A 20,205-nucleotide genomic window follows, 5' to 3' on the forward strand; every position below is an offset into this window, starting at 1 on the left:
ACAAAATGACAGGAGAAGAGACGGTATTATTTTTTCATAATTGTTAAAATCACGAATTCTGTAATTTTATATGTTTAAAATTTAAAATATTATCTATTAATTTATCAAATTTTTAAACATTTTTAAATATAATAATAAATATTATTCAATTGTCATGGCAATATATATTGTAAATTATTTATATTATTTTTAAGTAAATTTATTTTATATATATGTTACATGTTTGATTATTTAAAATTTAATTATTTAATAATTTATTCAAATATCATTTTTATGACAATTTTGTTTAAATTTAAAATAAAGATAAAATTATATAAATTGGGCATTGCATAGCCATACATCTAATTATAATCGCATTCCAATCATGACTTAACCTAAATGGAATTGCTGGAGACAATGAAAAAACATTATCTAATGTTCAGTTGAATAAAGAAAATTTCATAAGCCTATAAGGGTTAGCTAGAGGAGGAAACATAGTTTAGGTAAGTAGACATTTATTGAGTAGATGAACTGCAAAGCTTCTCTTGCAAATCTTACAAACAATGAATATGAAATCTATTTCTCCAAAATCTGTAGCATATACAAATTCCCAACACCAGAATGGCAGTATAATGAGTTATTTAGCAAAAACAATGAACCACCACCAACTAGTGTGTCATTGTGTTGGTTGAGAAGCTGGTAGGTTATACAAGGATTTCAGCTGCCTGCTTATCAGCTTGCTGTTGTGGAGAGCCATTTGAAGTTGCACATCATCAGACCACCATTGTTCTAAGCCATGAGCCTCAAGAAACTTTTGTTTTCCCTTAGACATGACAAACAACTTTGCTGCAACTTGTCCATTTATAATATTTGCACGACCTAGATTCTCCTTATTAGCGTTTTTATCTTCAGGTCCATCAGGGTTGGTGTAATAGCAACAAATGTAATCACTGTCGTTCACATATAAATGTGGTACCCATTTTTTCAATCCCACAGAAGTTTTATCTATGAAATTGGGTACCCAATTCCTCAATCCCACCATAGAAGCTTTGTCCTCCATATCATCGGTGGCCTGAGATTCACCATTTGAAGGAAGCATAGATTTAATTTTCTTCCAAGCAGATCCAGCTTTTTCCCCAATATTCCTTAAGCTCATTGCTATAGAAATTGAGGGAGGATTGAATAAATGGGCTTCCACATATATCCCTTCTTTAGCTAATGCTTTTCCCACTTGGAAAGCAAAGCCAGCACCCAAAGAATGGCCTGCAATGCATACATTGCAGCTTCCATAGCTTTCAGCAACTGATTTTAATGCTTCCAGTGCCAATTTGAATCTAACAGAACCCTTCAAGCTTTCCCAAGCAAGAAAACGAAGGTCATCTTCAATATCCCTTCGGATTGTTGGGCTTTTAAGTAGTTTTCCTCGGAGTGCTAAAACAGCTTTAGGTGCTCCACTAGGTCTGACAAGTATCATATCAGCAAATGCTGCAAATCTGTCCCATTCTAACACTGCACCAAATATTGATCCATCTCTTTCATCAATTAATGTTTGGGTTAGTTTGTACTTGAAGCGTGTCCACCACATTGGAGCAAGGGCATTCTCTTCTGTTCTGTTCTCCTGTCTATCAAGCTCAAGCAAGTAGACTGCTTGAATAAAGCAGGCAATTACAGTTCTCTTGTAGTTCTCATTCTTCCTGTATGGATGAATAATATGTGTTAACGTTATTGACCAAACATCAGATATTGCAACCAACGTATAGTTGTCATCTGCATAGGTATGCATGGACACATCTGCATGGGTACGGATGCATTTTCTCATCCATATAAGCAAATCTGTGTAGGTATGAAAGAATCTTCTCATTGAAAATTACCAAGCGTTACTTTCCAACAAAACTGACAAAATATGAAACAAGAGGCATAAAAAGGTAATCAAACTTTCCATAAGAAAAGTAATCCTGTAGTATCAATAAATCATTTCAACCATGACTTCTCTTCTTCTTATATGATATCAAGAACAATAACTAGGGTATTTTTGTGGATTTATATACAAGGTACCATGAAGTAAACCAATTGAAACCAAATTTACTGCCCAAAAGAACCAAGAGCTGCTAATTAAGCATACCAATATGTTAGAGAGATGTCCTATCTAAACTATCATGAATACCCCATACTCACAAAGACGTAACCCTTTCATCCTCCTAATTCAAAATTAGCAGAACTAGCAAGGGGTTTTGCTATTTCCTAATTCCGCCGGCTGACTGTCACCAAAAAATTCTAGTAGTACCAAAACAAGACTCAAGGAGAACAAAATCAATTTACTGCAAATCTTTGAAAGATATGATTATGGGTGATAGTAAAGGCGAACTAAGAATGATTATATAAACTTCAGAAATCAGAATGTTACTCCCTAGTTCATTAACTGTTGAATATTCATGTAAGAGATGAAACTGGTGTCTGCCATTGTATACTCAGACACATTTCAACCGAGATCGATGGCAAGACATTATCTATCAACTGGCATTGTTGACTTCAGACCATTAGAAAGATAATTCTAGTAGATAATACTGATGATTGCATTGTTTAATCACAAAAGGAAATTCCAAATGTTTGTGTATGTAATGAATTCTGAAAATAAACAAAGAAAACACAGCATAATTTATAATGGAACTTGAAACTAGTGCAAAATTTAAAAGTACAAACAAAAATAAGAAAGAGAATACATATTAAATGCTGGCATTTCACTAACTTGCTTATATCATTGTTTTTGTTCTAAGAAATTCATAAACAGGAAAAATCAAATAAAATAAAAGCACCCAGGTCTTACAACGTACCAGCCCTGATCGGTTAAAATTTATTGAATTCAACATACCAGTTTCCTAAGCTAGAACCCAGCTTATCTTTTAAAGTGTTCTGAATTCGAATCCCAGAAACCCATATACTAAATTTAAACAAATCCACTGTTCATATACATACTAAGAATTTTGTGGCCCAAAAACCAGATTTTTTTTTCTACTCAAAATCACTTATTTTTTAGTGCAAGATTCTTAGAAGCTAATGGTAAGTAATTGGGAAATTTGAAACAAAAACGATGTGGGAAAGTGTATGCTAACCAACTGGAATTGATAAGGTCTCTCCAATTGGGAGAAGCAATATTTCGAGGCCCAGAAACGTGAAAAGCATATGGGTGTGCTTCCTCTTCCGCCATAGCGTCTTCTGCTCCTTGATTTTCCATCTTGCAATCTTGTCTTCCTTTCTTGTTTGATAGTATTTGATTTATTTGCATTTGCTAAGCTTATCAACAAAGACGCTTTTTTTCCCCCGAAAAAAAACTAGGACACTTTTTTGACTTTTTGGCATTTTGATTCTTTGTTCTGTATAAAGTGCCTTTCAAGTCTAACGGTCATATTTGCAAGTTGTTGCAAGTTGTCGCTTTGTTCACAATGAAAGACTCATTAAGCAGATATTTCAGTCAATAATCAAACGACAAGACGTTTGATGTCCACAAACGACAGGTTGTCCAGGGTCTCGAGTCTTGCTTTCATCATATGATTTGGGTGCAATCCAATTCCTGCTGGATTATTTAATGGCAATTATGGGATTTCTCTCAGTATCACTGAGATTTTGCACTCCATGCATTTACTTTGGTTCGTGAATGACAGGAAGGAATATGCTTCCTTTCACGTCTTTCTGCAGGCAGACAGTAATGGGAAAAACTTCTGCCGTCGTTTATTCATGCAATGATCCACCATTCTAACTAAAACGACATGGAACACTTCAATTATAAGGTAAACTATTCATCTTCAATTGTAAGGTAAACTCATTCATCAATTCTTGATACCAGGTTTCTCTGTTAAAGAGCTCAACAGCAAAGTCGAGTTTTCTGGGATGATGAGTTCAATGGTTTTCTACAAGACTGCCCAATTATTTTGATCAAACCCTCGGTTATCCTTCTAGATGAAGACTACGTTCCCTGTGAATACATGAAGTGCATTCCAATCTACTTGCTGGGATTTCTTGCTCCTGATTCTTCAGAAGTTCTGTCATTGAGAAGGTGGATATCTTAATTAAGTTTTGATGTTCTTCTCCTTACGATTGTGACTACTGGAACTTTTGCATCTCTTCAGAACAATTCCTTGGTCCACGTGTGAAAGATAACATATTCTTCTCATTAGTTTTATTTACTGAGAATTCAAAAAATGTTCTAACTTGTGTTATTTTGACAAACCTTGTAAGAGAATTTTGTAAATTATCAGAATTCTATAATTAGAGGGATACACGCTGAAGAAATACTTAAAAAATACAAAGATGAATACAAAACTGAAACCCAAAAAAACGCATTCCTTAAAAAGGAAAATTAGCTCAATTCTCTGTGTAGCTTCCGCATGACACTCCTGTACACGTATGACAGGCGAAAATCCTCAGACAAGGGTTTAAAGTTTTGGGGCTTCCAAGAGATGTACCGGAATTTAAGGCTTTTGGGACACAGGAGCATTCTCCGTCAAAGAGGATCCTAACCGAAGCATAAGGGGGTATACAGGGCTAAATTCCTTGTCTCCCCTTGATCTAACCTTCACAGCATAATCATCAAGTGTGGCTTTAATACCTTTCCAAATCTGATCCTCTCCTTGAGAATCTAACCACAATGAATACTGCAAAGGTGTAAGTTTGTTTCTTTGCAGCGGAGACTGTAATTCATCAGGGCCTCGGGAGTAAAGGTGGTGCAGTATGACACTTGGTGGCAGATCTTGAAGAAGTGGGGAAGCTTCCAGTTGAGATGTCTCCAAGAAAATAAGAGGCCGAAATGCTCGTAGGGCCCGGTAGGGTGGACCAAGTTGTTCAACTGGGAACAAGTTTTGGCCTACAGCTAACTCCAGCTCAGCCATGTCTCTAGCCATTCTGAGTTTACCTGATTCTGAAAGGGGTCGTACAAGAGAAGCATGCCTGATAAAGAATGTCAAAACCCGTGATGCCATGCTTCTGACAAGCTGGGTGCATATAGTTTCTGCTCCTGCAGTTGTAGGATTTGCAGAAGAAGGTAAAAGCCGACACAAGAACTCAGTACGAAAGTGAAGAATGCACTTCTGCAACTCCTCCATGTAAGGGGAAGCATTGTTGTCCATTGCAGCATCCATGCCAAGAACACCGAAGTTCTGTTCATGAATTTGCAAGATGCAAGACTCCAGACAGTCAACCATTGCTTTGAACAAAGGTGTGACTGACTCACGAGCGACCCCATAAATTGCACCCAGTGAGGGAGATAACACGTCTGCAGCAATAGCAGGCAGTCCAACAATCATAGATGATATGCGTGTATGAACTTCTTGCAGATGCTGACATAACGCAAAGTTCTTGACTTGTGCTGGAGTTGCAAGACCCGCAATTTGTCGAGCCTCATGACCAGCAGAAATCTGCCATTCAGATGCCATTTGTAGAAATGAATGCACAGTGAATGCTATAACAGGATAAAACAGAAGTTTGACATCATATTAGTGCATTGTGCAAGTATTGTGACAAAAAGATAGGACCAGAGATTCTTGACACTGGACTTCCAACTTCCAAGCACCCATCTATATTGCATCAGAAGCTGGCCATCCTTTGGATTATGGTAACAAATGAAGGTAGGTGTGTAATGAAATGATAGAAAATGTAACAGCAAGAATAACAGGATAATAATTTTAATAGAAAGGTGTTATGCAGTGATATCACCAGAAAAGAAAAGGGTAGAACAAAGCATGGAATAGTCCTAAATGGTAATGTTCTCAATAGCATATGCAAGTGAATTATCTGTGTGCATATGAGGAACAACTGCACACACACAGCCCAAGAGATCCCTATAAATGACAACAAACAATAAAGAGAAGGGGGGAAAAAGGAAAAAAGAAAATAAAAAGGAGTATCTTATTTTTCTGCCAGAATACCTGGTATTCAGCTCGTTCTGCAAGCAGAAGCAAAACCTTGCCAATTTCACGCAATAAAAGAAGTGTTAAACGCCCATCCAACTGAACAGCTTCAATTTCTTCCTGAATGCGTGATATAATTCTGGAGATTTGATCTTTCGTGGGAACACTTCCACGGCTGGACACTGGGAAAACAGTATTTACAAGATCTGAAAGGCCACCAAAACACAAAGCCAAGAAAGCTGTCCGGAAAATCTCAATAGCTTGAACCATCTCTTCTTTCCCTTCCAAGCTGATGGCTGGAAAAACTCCCTTGACATCTGTATCTCGTGAGATCCTTTCTAATAGATTCTCTATCAGTGAGAAGAGCTTTGGATATCCCACAGTAAATATCTCCTTAACAAAACTTGATGCAGTGAAAGCAGACTTCATTTGGCTTGCAAAAGCCTTCACAAGTGCCTCCCAAACTCGATCAGTCAACATGGAATCACCTTCCTAAGTGAATAAAAGCTGATGTAAGCAGAAAGAGAAAGTGAAATAGCAGAAAATCAAGATAGCAATTAAAATTACCCAAAACGTCAGCTTAATCACATGGAGAACTGACATTTAAGGAGGACAGCTCAAGCATCCTAAGCCGTTCTCATTTTTCAATTGTGTCTGAAAATTTCTAAGCATAAAGCATAATCATCATTTTATGCTGAGAAACCTAGTTTGAGTTCAAATCAAGACTATTCAAAAGGAAATAAGAGAACATTGAAATGAAAGAGCAGAGCTTGTAGCTGATACTCCTGCAAAACCAGGAATTTAAAACTTCATCTTCCCATATATCAGCTTCAAAGAAAATGAAAAATTTAATCTAATTAAAATAAAATCTAAGTGCTTTCAGGCTGCAACCTGTTTTTGCAATCTGCCTTTGCACTCCAAAGTGCAAGTTTAAACACTTTTACAGCAATGTATTAATTTAATAGGTTTAGTAACTAAATAAAATGGTCAACCAATCATATGTAACGATTAGCAATTCTATCCTACAGCAGCCTAATTGATAGCAATGTTGGCAAGGTTATGGTTTCCTAGAACCTGCAAATCAAGCTAATATTTCAGTTGCTTCTGCTTAAAAGTACTCTTCAAATTCACACTCTGATCTATCCCAATTTAATAGAAAAGTGTTATGCAGCACTATTCCTCTCTGATCTATCCCAATTTATTTAATTTATTTAAAATAACCTATACCATTCTTTCATTCTTAGTTGAATACAGTCTCAGTTTCTCCAGCTTCAAATTTTAAATTCAGTTTCTCTCGATTCCAAGATTTTCTCAGCCAAAAGAACATCAAATTTAGTTTAAAGCCAGAAAAAAAATAAAGAAAATTATGCAGCCCCTTTCACCTTGATAACCTCATCAAGCAACAAGACATGCGTAAAAGGATCTCTTTTCTTGGACAAGACCCTCTGCAAATGCCAAACAGCAACCACAACGGAATGCAATTTATCCATACATGTTCCCATCCTCTGCCAGATCGCTTCTCTGGCCCTCGCCCCTCCTCCAATTTGCGGTGTTCCGCTCCCTCTTACCCCTCCAGGTCCATAACCACCTCCGGAGGAAATGGCCTTCATATCCAACGCCACACTCACACTCTTCACCCCAATCCCCTTGTACTTATTCACCAGCTGCTCCACAGTAACCTTTAACTCTCCCAAATTATAGAACACTTGCAATCCTGTACCAACTTCAGCCTGATTCAATCCCTCCATTCCCCTCTCCAGAACTTTCATTGCCTCATCTCGCAATCTTTCGCCAATTTCTTTAACCCAATTGAGCTCTTCGTCAATGCAATCGATTCCCATCAAGTCATATTCACTGCACATATTCAAGATCTCACAATGGAGCTGCGCTGCCTTGGCCAGATCCAGCTTCTCAGGCTCTGTCTCCGAGGCCGAGATCAGATCACGGAGCTTCTTTGAAAGTCGGAGAGCACGGATCGTGTGTTGCAAAATCTCCGTGGTGCAATGGAGATTGGAGAGTTGGAGGGTTTTGGATTGGATGGATTTATGGGGTTCGGAAAGCTCTGATCGTACGCGGCGCACAGATGACTGGAGGGAGGATACGGCGGATCGAATGGTGGAGAGAGCGTGTTCAGCATGCTTGAGAGATGATAATTGGTTGAGGAGTTCAGTGTGGCGAGATAGGACTTCAGTGCGGAGTTGGGATTCGAGGAGGCGGATGGCATGGTGGAGGTGTTCGGCAGTGGAAGCCGGGGACCCAGAAGAGAGGGCCGCAGAAGAGAAGGAAGTGGAGGAGAAGGATGGGGAGAGAAAAGGGGAGAGGATAGGGTCTTTGGCAAATGAGTCTAAGGGGGAAGCTGCGGCGGTGGTAGGTGGAAGATGGGAGGAAGAGGAGGGATTTTTGAAGGTAGAGAGGCGTTGGAGAGGGGATGCAGAAGACGAGGTAGTGGCGGAGGAGGGGAGTGGAGATCTTTGCAGTGCTGCTGGTGAAGCCATCCTTTAACAACCTTTTTAGCCCTGCTTCATTTTACAAGTAGCAGTCCACAAATTATAATCTTTAAATTTGCCCCATAAATTGCACTTATCTTCTTTTATTTTCACCAGTTTTATATACAATCCCAATTTATATATATATATATATAATAAATTTAATAACTTTTTATTACATATTTATATTAACATAATTAAATAATTAAAAACATTGAAACCTTTTGATAATAAATAATAATTGCAGAAGGATAACGCTCTTTGGAGACAGAAGTCGAGAACCAGAGAAAATGGTATCCTTTTGTTGTTCCCTTACTCCATCACCAACTGCCATTTCCATGCTCATCTCAGACCAAACTTACGTCTCCATGCTAGACAAAAATTGTAATACCATGAAAGACCTCCAAAAACTCCATGCCCAACTCATCAAAACTGGTCTAGCCAAGCATCCTATTGCCGCTAGTCGGTTGTTAGCCTTTTGCACCTCTCCGGCTGGTGACATCAACTATGCTTACTTAGTCTTTACGCAAATTCAAAACCCAAATCTCTTCATATGGAATAATATCATTAGAGGCTTCTCTCAGAGCTCTACTCCGCAAATTGCAATCTTTTTATTCATTGACATGTTGCTCACTTCCCCAATTCAACCTCAAAGACTGACCTTTCCTTCAGTTTTTAAGGCTTATGCTCAACTTAATCTTGCCTGTGAAGGAGCTCAACTTCATGGTATGGTGATCAAAATGGGACTTGATAATGATCCCTTTATACGAAATACTATCTTGCATATGTATGCGAATTGTGGGTTCATGAGTGAAGCACGAAAGGTGTTTGATGGAGTTTTTGATTTTGATGTTGTTGCTTGGAATATAATGATTATGGCACTTGCTAAATGTGGAGTAGTTGATGAGTCAAGAAGGTTATTTGACAACATGTTATTGAGGAATACGGTTTCTTGGAATTCAGTGATTAGTGGTTATGTGAGGAATGGTAGATTCATTGAGGCATTGGAGCTTTTTCATAAAATGCAAGAAGATAGGATTAAGCCTAGTGAGTTTACAATGGTAAGCTTGTTAAATGCTTGTGCTTGCTTAGGAGCAATTAGGCAAGGAGAATGGATTCATGATTATATGGTAAAGAACAAGTTCGAACTAAATGCTATTGTTGTTACAGCAATTATAGACATGTACTCCAAGTGTGGAAGCATTAATAAAGCTCTTCAAATGTTTAAGAGTGCACCCAAGAAAGGATTATCATGTTGGAATTCTACAATTTTAGGTCTAGCAATGAATGGTCAAGACAATGAAGCATTCCAATTATTTTCATTGCTTGAGTCTTCAAATTTGAAACCAGATCATGTCAGTTTTATCGGTGTCTTGACAGCTTGTAATCATTCTGGCTTGGTGGATAAAGCCAAGGATTATTTCTTGTTAATGAAAGAAAGATATAAGATCAAACCATCAATAAAACATTATAGTTGTATGGTTGATGTGCTAGGCCGAGTAGGACTCCTAGAAGAGGCAGAAGAACTCATAAGAAGTATGCCTATGGATCCAGATACCATCATATGGGGATCTTTACTCTGGTCTTGTTGCAAATATGGAAATATAGAGATGGCAAATCGGGCAGCAAAGCATTTGATAGAGTTAGATCCAAGTGAAAGTTCAAGTTTTGTACTGATGGCTAATTTCTTTGCTGCCTCTGGTCATTTTGAGGAAGCAATAGAGCAAAGGCTTTCAGTAAAAGAAAAGCAGATAGAGAAAGAACCTGGATGTAGTTTAATTGAAGTAAATGGGGAAGTTCATGAATTTGTAGCAGGTGGGAGGCTGCATCCAAAATCCAAAGAAATCTACTATTTGTTGGATTTTCTGAAACTGATAATAAAAGAAACAGAATAGATTCTGAAACTGATAATTGTGTGGAAGAACAATAGTACAAGTTCTGTTCTGCAGATCAACTATCTCAATGAAAATATGATTGTAAAAATAAAATGCGCTTGTATGGTTTCCATGCTAAAAGCTATAAAGATAATGTTCTTCAGAGATGTCTAACAATGCTACTGAACATCACTGAGACCTGTTATGAGATGCTTATACCATAGATTTGCCGTTAATCAGGTTAGGATTTTGTCATGGTTCGTCCCGGTGCCCATGAGTATATCTCAGGGGGCACCATACAATTGGTGAGCAAGTTTTGTGGCGCTCCATAGAGATCTGAAATATCAAGGTGGTGGTGGTGGTGACGGCCATTTTGGTAATGCTGATTCTGCATGGCAGCAGCAAATTCATCCTCATCCAATGGCAAACGATCGTAAGTAGCATTCATGAAAGATGCCGCCATGATCACAACGGGGCCAGATGCAATGAGTGCTCCAACAACTCCCCCTCCGACAACCTGTCCCTGAGCCCCTGCTAAGTAAATAGTTAGCCCTGTAATCCCTGGTGGAGCAGGCGGTGGCAATATTGATCCAAGCAATGAGAGTATCTCAAACCGGCCATGAAGGGTCACAATGGCCCCGGATGAAGCTGGTTGTCTTAGAGTGACATTGGTTACACAGCCACTTCCACTAAGCACGCACATTCCACGCTGTTTCCTCCTTGCAAAGTTAGCTAAACTCTCACTCACATCACAGCCTGTGCTGACCTCCATTGCATGAGCCCTTAGTGCATTTGCACTATCTCGAGTGACAATAATGGGTGGTTTTGGCTTATTTTTTGATCCAGCAGGCCTCCCGCGAGGCCGCCTGATGGTCTCCCCTTCAGGTGCTGACGAAACCAGTGACACTGCTTTTGGCAACTTGGAAGCCACAAGAATTGCCTCAATGCTCGATTGGCGGTAATTACTCTTGTCTGATTCCTGGTTTGGATCCATGATACTTTTGGATCCAACAGAAGGGACTGCTAAATCTGCACCTCCAGCCATTCGTTAATGACTAAATTCACAGGAATTGCGTTCAGCATCAGAGCTTAAGTACTAGGTTTTCTGCTTATAATTTTATTGCAAGAAACCAAAAGAATGATCGGGATTAGGAGAAGGTTAAGTAGTACCAACCTTGTTAATTACAGTAATTAATGCATCATTCCCACTGCCTACTTTCCAACTGACATTTACCTCATGTTAATAGCCTTCCCGGCATTTACCAATTTCTCATATAAATATATTCTGCTAATGCAAAATTGTACTTCAAATTAAATGCCAGCTACTTCTCTCAAGAATACAATAAATAATCAGTGCCAACCTAAACACTTGATGTCTTCTAAGAAATTAGAGACCATTCATGGCTACAATGCTCAGATAAGGGCACAGCCACAGAAATCGGCTGACTTGAGTTAGTGCAGTTAAAAACCAAGAAGATTGTGTAAGTAGTTACTTTTTTTTTTCCCAATCAAATTGCTTTGCGGAATTGAGGGAATTCACTTTAGCAAGCTACTCATCTAAGTCATGCAACAAAATGAAATAAGGTAAAATACAATATTGAGGCATGGGACAGCGCCAGTCTCTAATCTTTTAGGTATGTACAATCGGGCAGAGCCAAACCTTGAAACCATCATGCGTTTCTAATTAAACTGTAAACCGACCTAATTTGCCTCTTTCAAACTCAGCTACTGAAAAGGACAAAAAAGAAAACTCAGCAGCTGTGCACCCGAAGTTGAAGAAATGCTCAACTACAACCATGAGTAGATATGCTGCCAAAATGGGTGTGTTTGCTTCGATGGACCTTGAGAACTTCTAAAAACCAAATCACCAAGGCTTTTCCGCTGTTCATCTTGTGAGATTCTTTGTCGAGAATGATTAACGTTTATACAACCTAGAGCACCATAATTCTGGAAGAGCTGTTAACCTTTTTGATAAGTAGAGAGCAGCTGGCCTTGTCCTTGAAAGTTGTAATATCTGTTGTCTGGAACGGTCGATAAGGTTCTTGAACCAGGGCCATAATCCTAAGTAAAGCAGGTAATGCACTAAGTGAGAGAGTTTCCCCAAGGACTGGCATGCAACAGCATATAATGAACGTTAATACAAAATCAGAGTGAACCCTACTACCTTTACCTGTTGAAGTATAGCAAAATTATTTCCCTGCTTGTACCGAGCATGTAAAAAATCATTATTGCCAACTGCACAACCATTAGGGGTAGTGGGTAAATCATTCACAAAGCTCTCAGAAAAATTGGCTGGATTCCCGGAAACTACATTAGGGGTACTCGACAAATCATTTAGAAACCTCCCAGACAAGTTGGTAGGGTACCCTCCATAACTGGAAATATTTGCACTAGAAAGAGGCAAGCTACTTCCAGGTAAAACACCTTTTAATTGCTGAAGGTTGTACTTCGCGCCTGCCAGGGGATCATGGAATACACTGCTATCTTGATATGCTTGCTGCAAAGCAGATGGAGTGCAGGGATATGTTTGAGGAACAGCAAAGTAGCCATACAAATTGATAATTTCTTCCAAGGAAAGGGTAGAGGTACTCTGAAGGTGAGAATGTGGCAACAGATGCTGAGGAAGCATAAGACCTGCAATAAGGCCCGCACCAGGCAGAGTTGATGAGCGTGACTTTGGTAAGGAAAAGGCACCAGAACTCAGAATCTGCATTATTACCCAAAAAAAAAAAGAAAAAAAAAAATTTTTTGGTTACTCAAAATTAATAGGATCAGAAATCTATCATTTAGGCAGTAAAACATTGTCACATGACACATGAACATTTGGATTACATTTACTGACAAGAGACTGGGGCCAATGCCTGATCACAAAAACCTAATATTTCTATTACCAGGTAATACTGCAAAGCAGAATCTCAATGGCCTAAAAGCAAATAGCACCAGTTTACAGAAATCAAATAACATTATGATAAGCATCTTGAGTTTGGTTTAGGCATGAAAACAATTTCAAAGGTTCAAAAGAAAGAAATCATTGTAATGAACTTTTTTTTTTGTTGTTGTAACTCTCCCTCATGTAAATGAGCAACAGCTTTAAAATGCATATGATAAGTCATCAAAGTTCAATAGATCATTTATTACATACCTCAGTCATGGGAATGGTAGAACTGCCACCAGTGGTTGAATTGCCAGCAGATGATACAATATCACTGCACTTTGGGGTCAATGACCGCGTTCCAGGGATAGATGAAAGTGCACAATCAGAATCTCTCACAGATTGAACAGCTGATGCCAATAAATCAACTGGTACAGGAATTGAACTCGCTTGCTGCAATAGAATGTGCACCATATTAGGTGATACAATATCCCTATTCAAGTATTGTGCACCACTTTCTACATCTGAACCTGCATTATGTCAGTTGACAAATAACCCCAAAAATGCTGATAATTTCATATTCAGACAATACCAATAATCAATGAAAGAATCTATTCACAAAATCATGCCCACTATTAAATTCATGAATATTTTGTTTCATCAGCTCTGGGTGTAAAGATTCAGACAAGTTATGATTCCTAATATTTGCAGTTGATCGATGTGTATCAGACATATGTCCAACCTGCTCACTGCATAGGGACTCACCAAAGTACCCTGAATTTCTGCACAGAAGAAATCAAAATACTGTGAGCCATGATAAAAAGACGTGTAATATATGCAATATTCATGCCTAGTCTCCAAGCCAACAGAAGATGACCCATCGATCACTGCAGACACCTCCTTCAAGTTAGTTTTTGAGGGGTTAGAGGCCAATGGCCCAGAAATATTAGCATGCACACCAGAATTATATGTACCAAAAGTCAAATGTGGGCATTCAGCAGCTAAGGTTTGCATATCATTTGGAAACACCACTGGACAGTCATCCTCTAATAGTGGCACTAATTTGGCCTCTTTCTCCGGACTCAGCTGGTGCAAGATTGCAACAGTGGATGATACTTTGTCATTCAAAGGTACAGAGCCACTTGCAAAAGATAAATGAGCGCAGCTTTCTCTTCCTAAAATTGGGGGACAACAAAATAGGAATGAATGGTAAGGACACGCTGTTGACAGAACATAAATCTCTTCCTGGAAAATAACAACAGCATATTTTAAGATATATTTTAATGCATCAGTAAATTGGTAGATGCATGTTGCCTGAGGTCTGAGATCTCATAATACCCAACAATTTTTTGAGGTATGTAAAAGATTGTTAGAATTACTTCATTTCTCAAATTCTCTTGTTCAAATCCACAATGACATGAAGCAATAAAATATGGTGAAAGTTGCCTTCATGAAGAAGTTCATTCAGGGACTTACGAGAATCATAGGAAATTATATCCTTAAATGAACAATCATTGGAGTCAGATGCACCTCCAACTCTATTTGTATTTTCCTGTCCAATAGATGCAGAATCAAATTCGACACAATTTGAATCAAGATTTTTGCTAGCAACATTCCTCTCTGATACTTTGACCTCTGATTGGCAGTTTTTAGGCAATTTGAACCATCATCAAACAAGTGAGATTGATTAGGGACAATCCCCATGCCAGAGGTAGTTGAACTATTTAAGATAGATGACCTACTCACAGCTGCCTGTTGCTCGATCACAAGCCATTCATCATCATAATTGTGCTGGCTAGAAGTGGTGCCAGATTGATGAAAAGTGTCTGATACATTAGCAGGATGTGTACATTGCAGATCTTGGTGCATTTCTAGTGGACCTGGAGATGGTGAAGAATCATGGGAAGGTTTAAGACAACAACACAATGAGTCTCGTGCAGCCATATTTTCAGGTGTATTAGATGTCTCCTCTGCCATGTATGAACCCCAGGTGTGTGGCCTACCCATCATAATAATGTCAGCCATTGAAACATGCCCACAAGGACCCCTAACCAAAGCAGCTTGAGATCCTCCAGATGTTTTTTCAGATGAACAGATGGAACCACCACTTCCAAAAGTTTGCCTTACATTATCAGCATTAAAAGAACTGCTGCAGTAGAATTTTCAGGTCAATCAAAATGAATAACATGGATTCAATAAAAAATAATAAACCATTAAACTATTCAAAATCAAGTCTCAGCCTTAATCCCAAATGGGCTCATAAAATATTTGAAAAATGTAATGAGCAAGAAAACAGATGAAAATATCTTGAACACATCCATCTGCATGTTCATATGCATGCATGTAATACTATGCAAGAAATTAAGCACGAAAACACATGATTATGCATCTACAGCCTTAATAGAGCTTCCATGTTCCAAATTCACAGATTCATTTTAAGGCACTAAACAAAATTATAAGAATAAATCAGGGCATATATATATGTGCATAAAGCTAAGCAACTTGTTCATTGACACTAATGATTGAATACAATGGCTAAAATAGCTAATTTATTCCACAAAAAATGCATCCTAAAAAAATTTACGCCACCACCACAGCGTACTCTTTGCCCATCCACAACTGTTAACCCAACCAAACCCCAAAAGTAAATTCGGAAAAAACATAAACTTGCACCCATGCACATGTGCACATAATAGACTCACTTCACAAAGAAGGTTATGTTAAAAGTATGCCTTGTACACGATGTTTTAGGTGCCAAGGTTGAAGTATTTTCAGCCCTTAGGTGAGATGCACTAATATGTGCCTTGTCTAGGAGCATTAAGCACAAAAAAAGGATGCCTCTCGTTGATACTTGTTCAATTTCTTTTGGTTGGAGTGATGCATACCATATGTTCTAATGCTTATGAAACATGATGGTAGAGTACAAAACCTTGCACCTTATACTACTAAATGATCAAGAATATTTGGCAAATACGCTTATAAAATGCCATGTTTAGATTACAGATGATTTCATAGTATTTTACTTTATTGTTTTGCATGCTATTTTATTATCAGATAGTTTTTTTTTTTAAGAAATTTAAGTGACCTATACAGGATTTGCACTGAGTGCATGCAATAGCTAAGAGGCTAAATAGATTAATAATATTAAAGGTTTAATTAGCCTTTTCTCATACAACTATTATACATATGTTTTTCAAAAATGTGCCTTCTTGAAGGACCTTTGGTGCTTTTAACAGCATCGAAACAAGAAATTAAAATTGAAAACTTTAAAGCACGCATACATTTTAACCAAGTAGAAATCTGGAGTTTTCATTAGGTTTATTCTATAATTTTAAAGAGTGATTATGTTAGACGCGTACAGACAAAAATCAACATGGATTATTGTTAGAACTAACCTATGAAATGAAGGCTGCTCATTTGAAGTTTTCACACGATAAGTCAAATGTGACGAAGAAGTTATTGAAGAAGCAGCAGACAGATTCTCTCTCATGTATACAACTTTATCAAGGTCTGCCAGGAGGACACAAGTTCAGGTAGTAAGAATATACAACATTGAAATCCAACTCAACATCACCACTCCATCGACCAGACAAGTGTTTCACAATTTACAGTAAGATAAACACACCATTGTAGCTGATTTTAGATGATGCATGTCCACCAATATATTCAGCGCTAACTTTAACTCCATGATAATCATTATTACAATCCCAAGCCTTTGATTCTTGTGTCTCTTTCATCTATAGAAATCAAATAAAATGGAAAAAAGAAAAAACTAAAACCTAAATCAGAAAAAAAAAAAAGAAAAAAAAAAGAGGGGGAAAATAGAACTAAGCAGCTGTTTTCAAAGAGTACCTATTTTCTTCTTTCACGTTTGCTCTTCACTTCATGAAAAATATCTACACGATTTAAAAATACTACTTTTAAGACGAAACTGTCAAAGGGCGGCATAGTGACAAAACTGACCCAACCAACTAAAGAAAAAATGGCTAAATATTTCTACTCCGAAAGAAAATACATTTAAAAAGAAATTGAATTGGCAGCGAACTAGATACCTTTGGCAGTGACTAAAAATATTAATTAGATAATAGCAACTTTAAGGGCTAAATTTTTCAATCCTTAAGTTTGGAGAGTTGGTGCACAATTGTGGAATAACAAATCATAAAAGTTTTCCTTCATTTGCTTCTTCAATCTTTCTAGGCAATCAAAGAAAACTGCATTATGCATAACAAGAGGAATCACAAGATCAAAATTTTCTAAAACGTCTTACATTCTAAGAAACAGAATGGGGAAAAAGCCATAAAATTGAACCGCTGCCCAAACAAAAAAAACTTTTGGCGAAACAAAATCCTTATGAAAAATGTATTACGTTATTCCACAGTTTTCTTGGAAAACAAACATAATGTAACAAAGGAGGAAGCAATTTTTTTTAATCTCAGAAAATAATTCTGAAAGGTAAACTGAGATCTCAGAAACGGAAAAAGAAACCAAAATTCCAAATACCAGAGAAATTACAACAGAAAAAGAAAGGACCTTAAGAAAGGGGGTTAATTACTGTAGGAGTGTGTCGTGTAAGGAAAGTATGACAAAATAATTAAAAATTAAAAAATTATGAAAGTAGGGTGTGTTGAAAATATAGAACGAGTTAAAATAGCGTCTTTAGTTGGGACATTATATTTAATAGCGTGCGGGTTAAATGAGCGAGACGTTGTAGAATGGGTGGAACACTATTCTTCTTAACGTCCAAATGGATAATTTTAATAAATAAATTAAAAATATTATTTTAATAAATAAAATTATAATAATTAATTTTAAATAATTAATTTTTTATTTTATTAAAAAATAAAAAAAATTATAATAAAAATATTATAATATATAATATTAATTATTATAACTTTATTTATTAAAATAATATTTTTAATTTATTTAAAATATAAAATAAAATAATTAAAAAAAAGGTTGGACACAACTATAAGTAGCGTATAATTTTTTTTAATTTTTTAATTATTTATTTTTTAATTTTAATTTTTTATTTTATTAAATTTTAATTTAATTTTAAATTAAAAAATAATATTTATAATAAAAATATTATAATATATAATATTAAATATTATAATTTTATTTATTAAAATAATATTTTTAATTTATTTAAAATATAAAATAAAATAATTAAAATTAAAAAAAAGTTGGACTAGCGTTCAACTTTTTTAAAATTTTTTAATTATTTATTTTTTAATTTTAATTTTTTATTTTATTAAATTTTAATTTAATTTTAAATTAAAAAATAATATTTATAATAAAAATATTATAATATATAATATTAAATATTATGACTTTATTTATTAAAATAATATTTTTAATTTATTTGAAATATAAAATAAAATAATTAATTATTTATTTATTTTATTTTATAATTAAAAAGAAATTTTAATTTAATTTTAAATTAAAAAATAATATTTATAATAAAAATATTATAATATATACTATTAAATATTTTGATTTTATTTATTAAAATAATATTTTTAATTTATTTAATTATTTTATTTTATAATTCAAATAAATTAAAAATATTATTTTAATAAATAAAGTCATAATTTTTAATATTATATATTATAATATTTTTATTATAAATATTATTTTTTAATTTAAAATTAAATTAAAATTTAATGAAATAAAATATTAAAATTAAAAAATAAATAATTAAAAAAATTTAAGAAAAGTTGTAGTTGTCACGACCCAACCTATGGGCCGGACCGGCACTAGGACCTGGGCCAGCCTAAAACCCCCGAGGCCCGTAGTAAGCCTAACTGTTCATTTACCCAATGCTGAGGCCCATTTGGGCCCAATTTCAAGAAAACAAACGGACAGAATCCGGCCATAAAATGGACTTACCAACGGGGAGTTTTTGACTCACCCGACCTATAAACACAATAAACAATCCATTGGGGAGCTCAGCTCACCCTCCACATACTCATCAACATAATAATAAATGGGAGCTCAGCTCCCTCATCCAATCCATCAAAACAGACTTAAAATATTAAGTTTACAGGTCCAACATGATAATAATATTACAGACCAAATTCAAATAATTACTACTAACACATGCGGAAATTCTAGGAGTAATTAAAATTACACAAATATTAATAAACAACCTGCGAAGTAGAAAGGTAGGTTAACTCAGAACAAAATATCCTCCTGTGGCCTGTAAAAATTTTTGAACAGGAGTGAGCGTTCGACTCAGAGAGTAAAATATCAATTTTAACCATAATCTCTATAACTATCTGTAACTAATGCAGCCTGTAGAGTGAAATGCAACATCAACATCATATTCACATCATAGCATCAAAAAGGTAATTTGGAGCACTCACACACCCTGTAGCATCAATCATAATATATTGGGAGCTGATCCTCTATACAGCTCTCTTAAATCCAACTTGGTGCCAGCGAAGAACTCAAGCCGGACTTTCGCTTAATAAACCAAATCGAGGGTCCTAGCGAAGAACTCAAGCCGTAACTACCCCTCGAAGGAACGGGTCCCAGCGAAGAACTCAAGCCGTGACTACCCCGTCCTATCCATAGTCCACACCACATCACACGCACGCCAACGCACGCACACTGCTCCAAATTACCACAACAACACTCATGGCACATTAACAGTTATGAATGCAACATAATTCGTGCCTAGAGTTTAACTACATAAATATATGCATATAAGTGATGCATGGGCATGCTGAACATATAATAATATCGAAATTACAATTAAAATTAATATTTTACTCACAAACTTGACGACAAATTACTGTGCCGTCTGGGAGGATGAAGAAGTCTGTCCCGGCTCACATGAAAATTACATTACATCTATTTAATAAATTTGACTCAATCCAAACAAAGATAAAGATCAAGTCGTCCTAAGTCGTAGAAAATCCGCAGAGTCTCACCTATACCTAGGACCTACCCAACCTGCAAAAGGGCAAAAAAACGCACTTCTATATTCACAATCCATATATCAACAGTTCAATCATATCACACAGCCCCTCCTGGGCCCATCAAATCAATCATCCATCACAATAAGCAAAATTTCAATTTAGTCCTTATTA

The 20,205-nt window shown here is 36.3% G+C and overlaps 5 protein-coding genes across 5 annotated transcripts; 1 reads left to right on the forward strand and 4 right to left on the reverse strand.

The window, feature by feature from the left end:
- Positions 1-477: 477 nt before the first annotated feature.
- Positions 478-3,348, reverse strand: LOC110663477 (GDSL esterase/lipase At4g10955-like). The gene is made up of 2 exons (XM_021822791.2): positions 3,090-3,348; positions 478-1,673 (listed from the first exon to the last, which is right to left on the reverse strand). The coding sequence occupies exons 1-2, from the start codon at positions 3,260-3,262 to the stop codon at positions 656-658; spliced, it is 1,191 nt and encodes a 396-aa protein (XP_021678483.2). The 5' UTR covers positions 3,263-3,348; the 3' UTR covers positions 478-655.
- Positions 3,349-4,167: 819 nt separating this feature from the next.
- Positions 4,168-8,458, reverse strand: LOC110663478 (conserved oligomeric Golgi complex subunit 5). Its single transcript, XM_021822793.2, has 3 exons — positions 7,262-8,458; positions 5,898-6,371; positions 4,168-5,387 (listed from the first exon to the last, which is right to left on the reverse strand). Exons 1-3 carry the CDS (start codon positions 8,372-8,374, stop codon positions 4,446-4,448), a joined length of 2,529 nt encoding a protein of 842 aa, XP_021678485.2. The 5' UTR covers positions 8,375-8,458; the 3' UTR covers positions 4,168-4,445.
- A 148-nt stretch (positions 8,459-8,606) lies between these two features.
- Positions 8,607-10,402, forward strand: LOC110663479 (pentatricopeptide repeat-containing protein At2g42920, chloroplastic). The gene has a single exon (XM_021822794.2). It carries the CDS (start codon positions 8,656-8,658, stop codon positions 10,258-10,260), a length of 1,605 nt encoding a protein of 534 aa, XP_021678486.2. The 5' UTR covers positions 8,607-8,655; the 3' UTR covers positions 10,261-10,402.
- Positions 10,403-10,480: 78 nt separating this feature from the next.
- Positions 10,481-11,284, reverse strand: LOC110663480 (AT-hook motif nuclear-localized protein 16). Its single transcript, XM_021822795.2, has one exon. It carries the CDS (start codon positions 11,282-11,284, stop codon positions 10,481-10,483), a length of 804 nt encoding a protein of 267 aa, XP_021678487.2.
- A 140-nt stretch (positions 11,285-11,424) lies between these two features.
- LOC110663481 (uncharacterized) lies at positions 11,425-16,830 on the reverse strand. Its single transcript, XM_021822796.2, has 4 exons — positions 16,507-16,830; positions 13,382-15,257; positions 12,410-12,946; positions 11,425-12,300 (listed from the first exon to the last, which is right to left on the reverse strand). The coding sequence occupies exons 2-4, from the start codon at positions 13,583-13,585 to the stop codon at positions 12,199-12,201; spliced, it is 843 nt and encodes a 280-aa protein (XP_021678488.2). The 5' UTR covers positions 13,586-15,257; positions 16,507-16,830; the 3' UTR covers positions 11,425-12,198.
- Positions 16,831-20,205: the final 3,375 nt, after the last annotated feature.

This window comes from Hevea brasiliensis, chromosome 16, assembly GCF_030052815.1.
Source record: "Hevea brasiliensis isolate MT/VB/25A 57/8 chromosome 16, ASM3005281v1, whole genome shotgun sequence".
In the NCBI taxonomy this organism is placed as follows: Eukaryota; Viridiplantae; Streptophyta; class Magnoliopsida; order Malpighiales; family Euphorbiaceae; genus Hevea; species Hevea brasiliensis.

Bases quoted from the DNA above. Each gene is read 5' to 3' on its own strand.
- LOC110663477 (XM_021822791.2), bottom strand. From the start codon at position 3,262: ATGCAAATAAATCAAATACTATCAAACAAGAAAGGAAGACAAGATTGC. The intron at 1,674-3,089 runs GTTAGCATACAC...TCATCCATACAG, and splicing joins GACCTTATCAATTCCAGTTG to GAAGAATGAGAACTACAAGA.
- LOC110663478 (XM_021822793.2), bottom strand. From the start codon at position 8,374: ATGGCTTCACCAGCAGCACTGCAAAGATCTCCACTCCCCTCCTCCGCC. The intron at 6,372-7,261 runs GTGAAAGGGGCT...TTATTCACTTAG, and splicing joins TGCTTGATGAGGTTATCAAG to GAAGGTGATTCCATGTTGAC. The intron at 5,388-5,897 runs GTATTCTGGCAG...TCTGAATGGCAG, and splicing joins CAGAACGAGCTGAATACCAG to ATTTCTGCTGGTCATGAGGC.
- LOC110663479 (XM_021822794.2), top strand. From the start codon at position 8,656: ATGGTATCCTTTTGTTGTTCCCTTACTCCATCACCAACTGCCATTTCC.
- LOC110663480 (XM_021822795.2), bottom strand. From the start codon at position 11,284: ATGGCTGGAGGTGCAGATTTAGCAGTCCCTTCTGTTGGATCCAAAAGT.
- LOC110663481 (XM_021822796.2), bottom strand. From the start codon at position 13,585: ATGGTGCACATTCTATTGCAGCAAGCGAGTTCAATTCCTGTACCAGTT. The intron at 12,947-13,381 runs GTATGTAATAAA...GTAATAATGCAG, and splicing joins CTACCATTCCCATGACTGAG to ATTCTGAGTTCTGGTGCCTT. The intron at 12,301-12,409 runs GTAAAGGTAGTA...TGCTTTACTTAG, and splicing joins ATTTTGCTATACTTCAACAG to GATTATGGCCCTGGTTCAAG.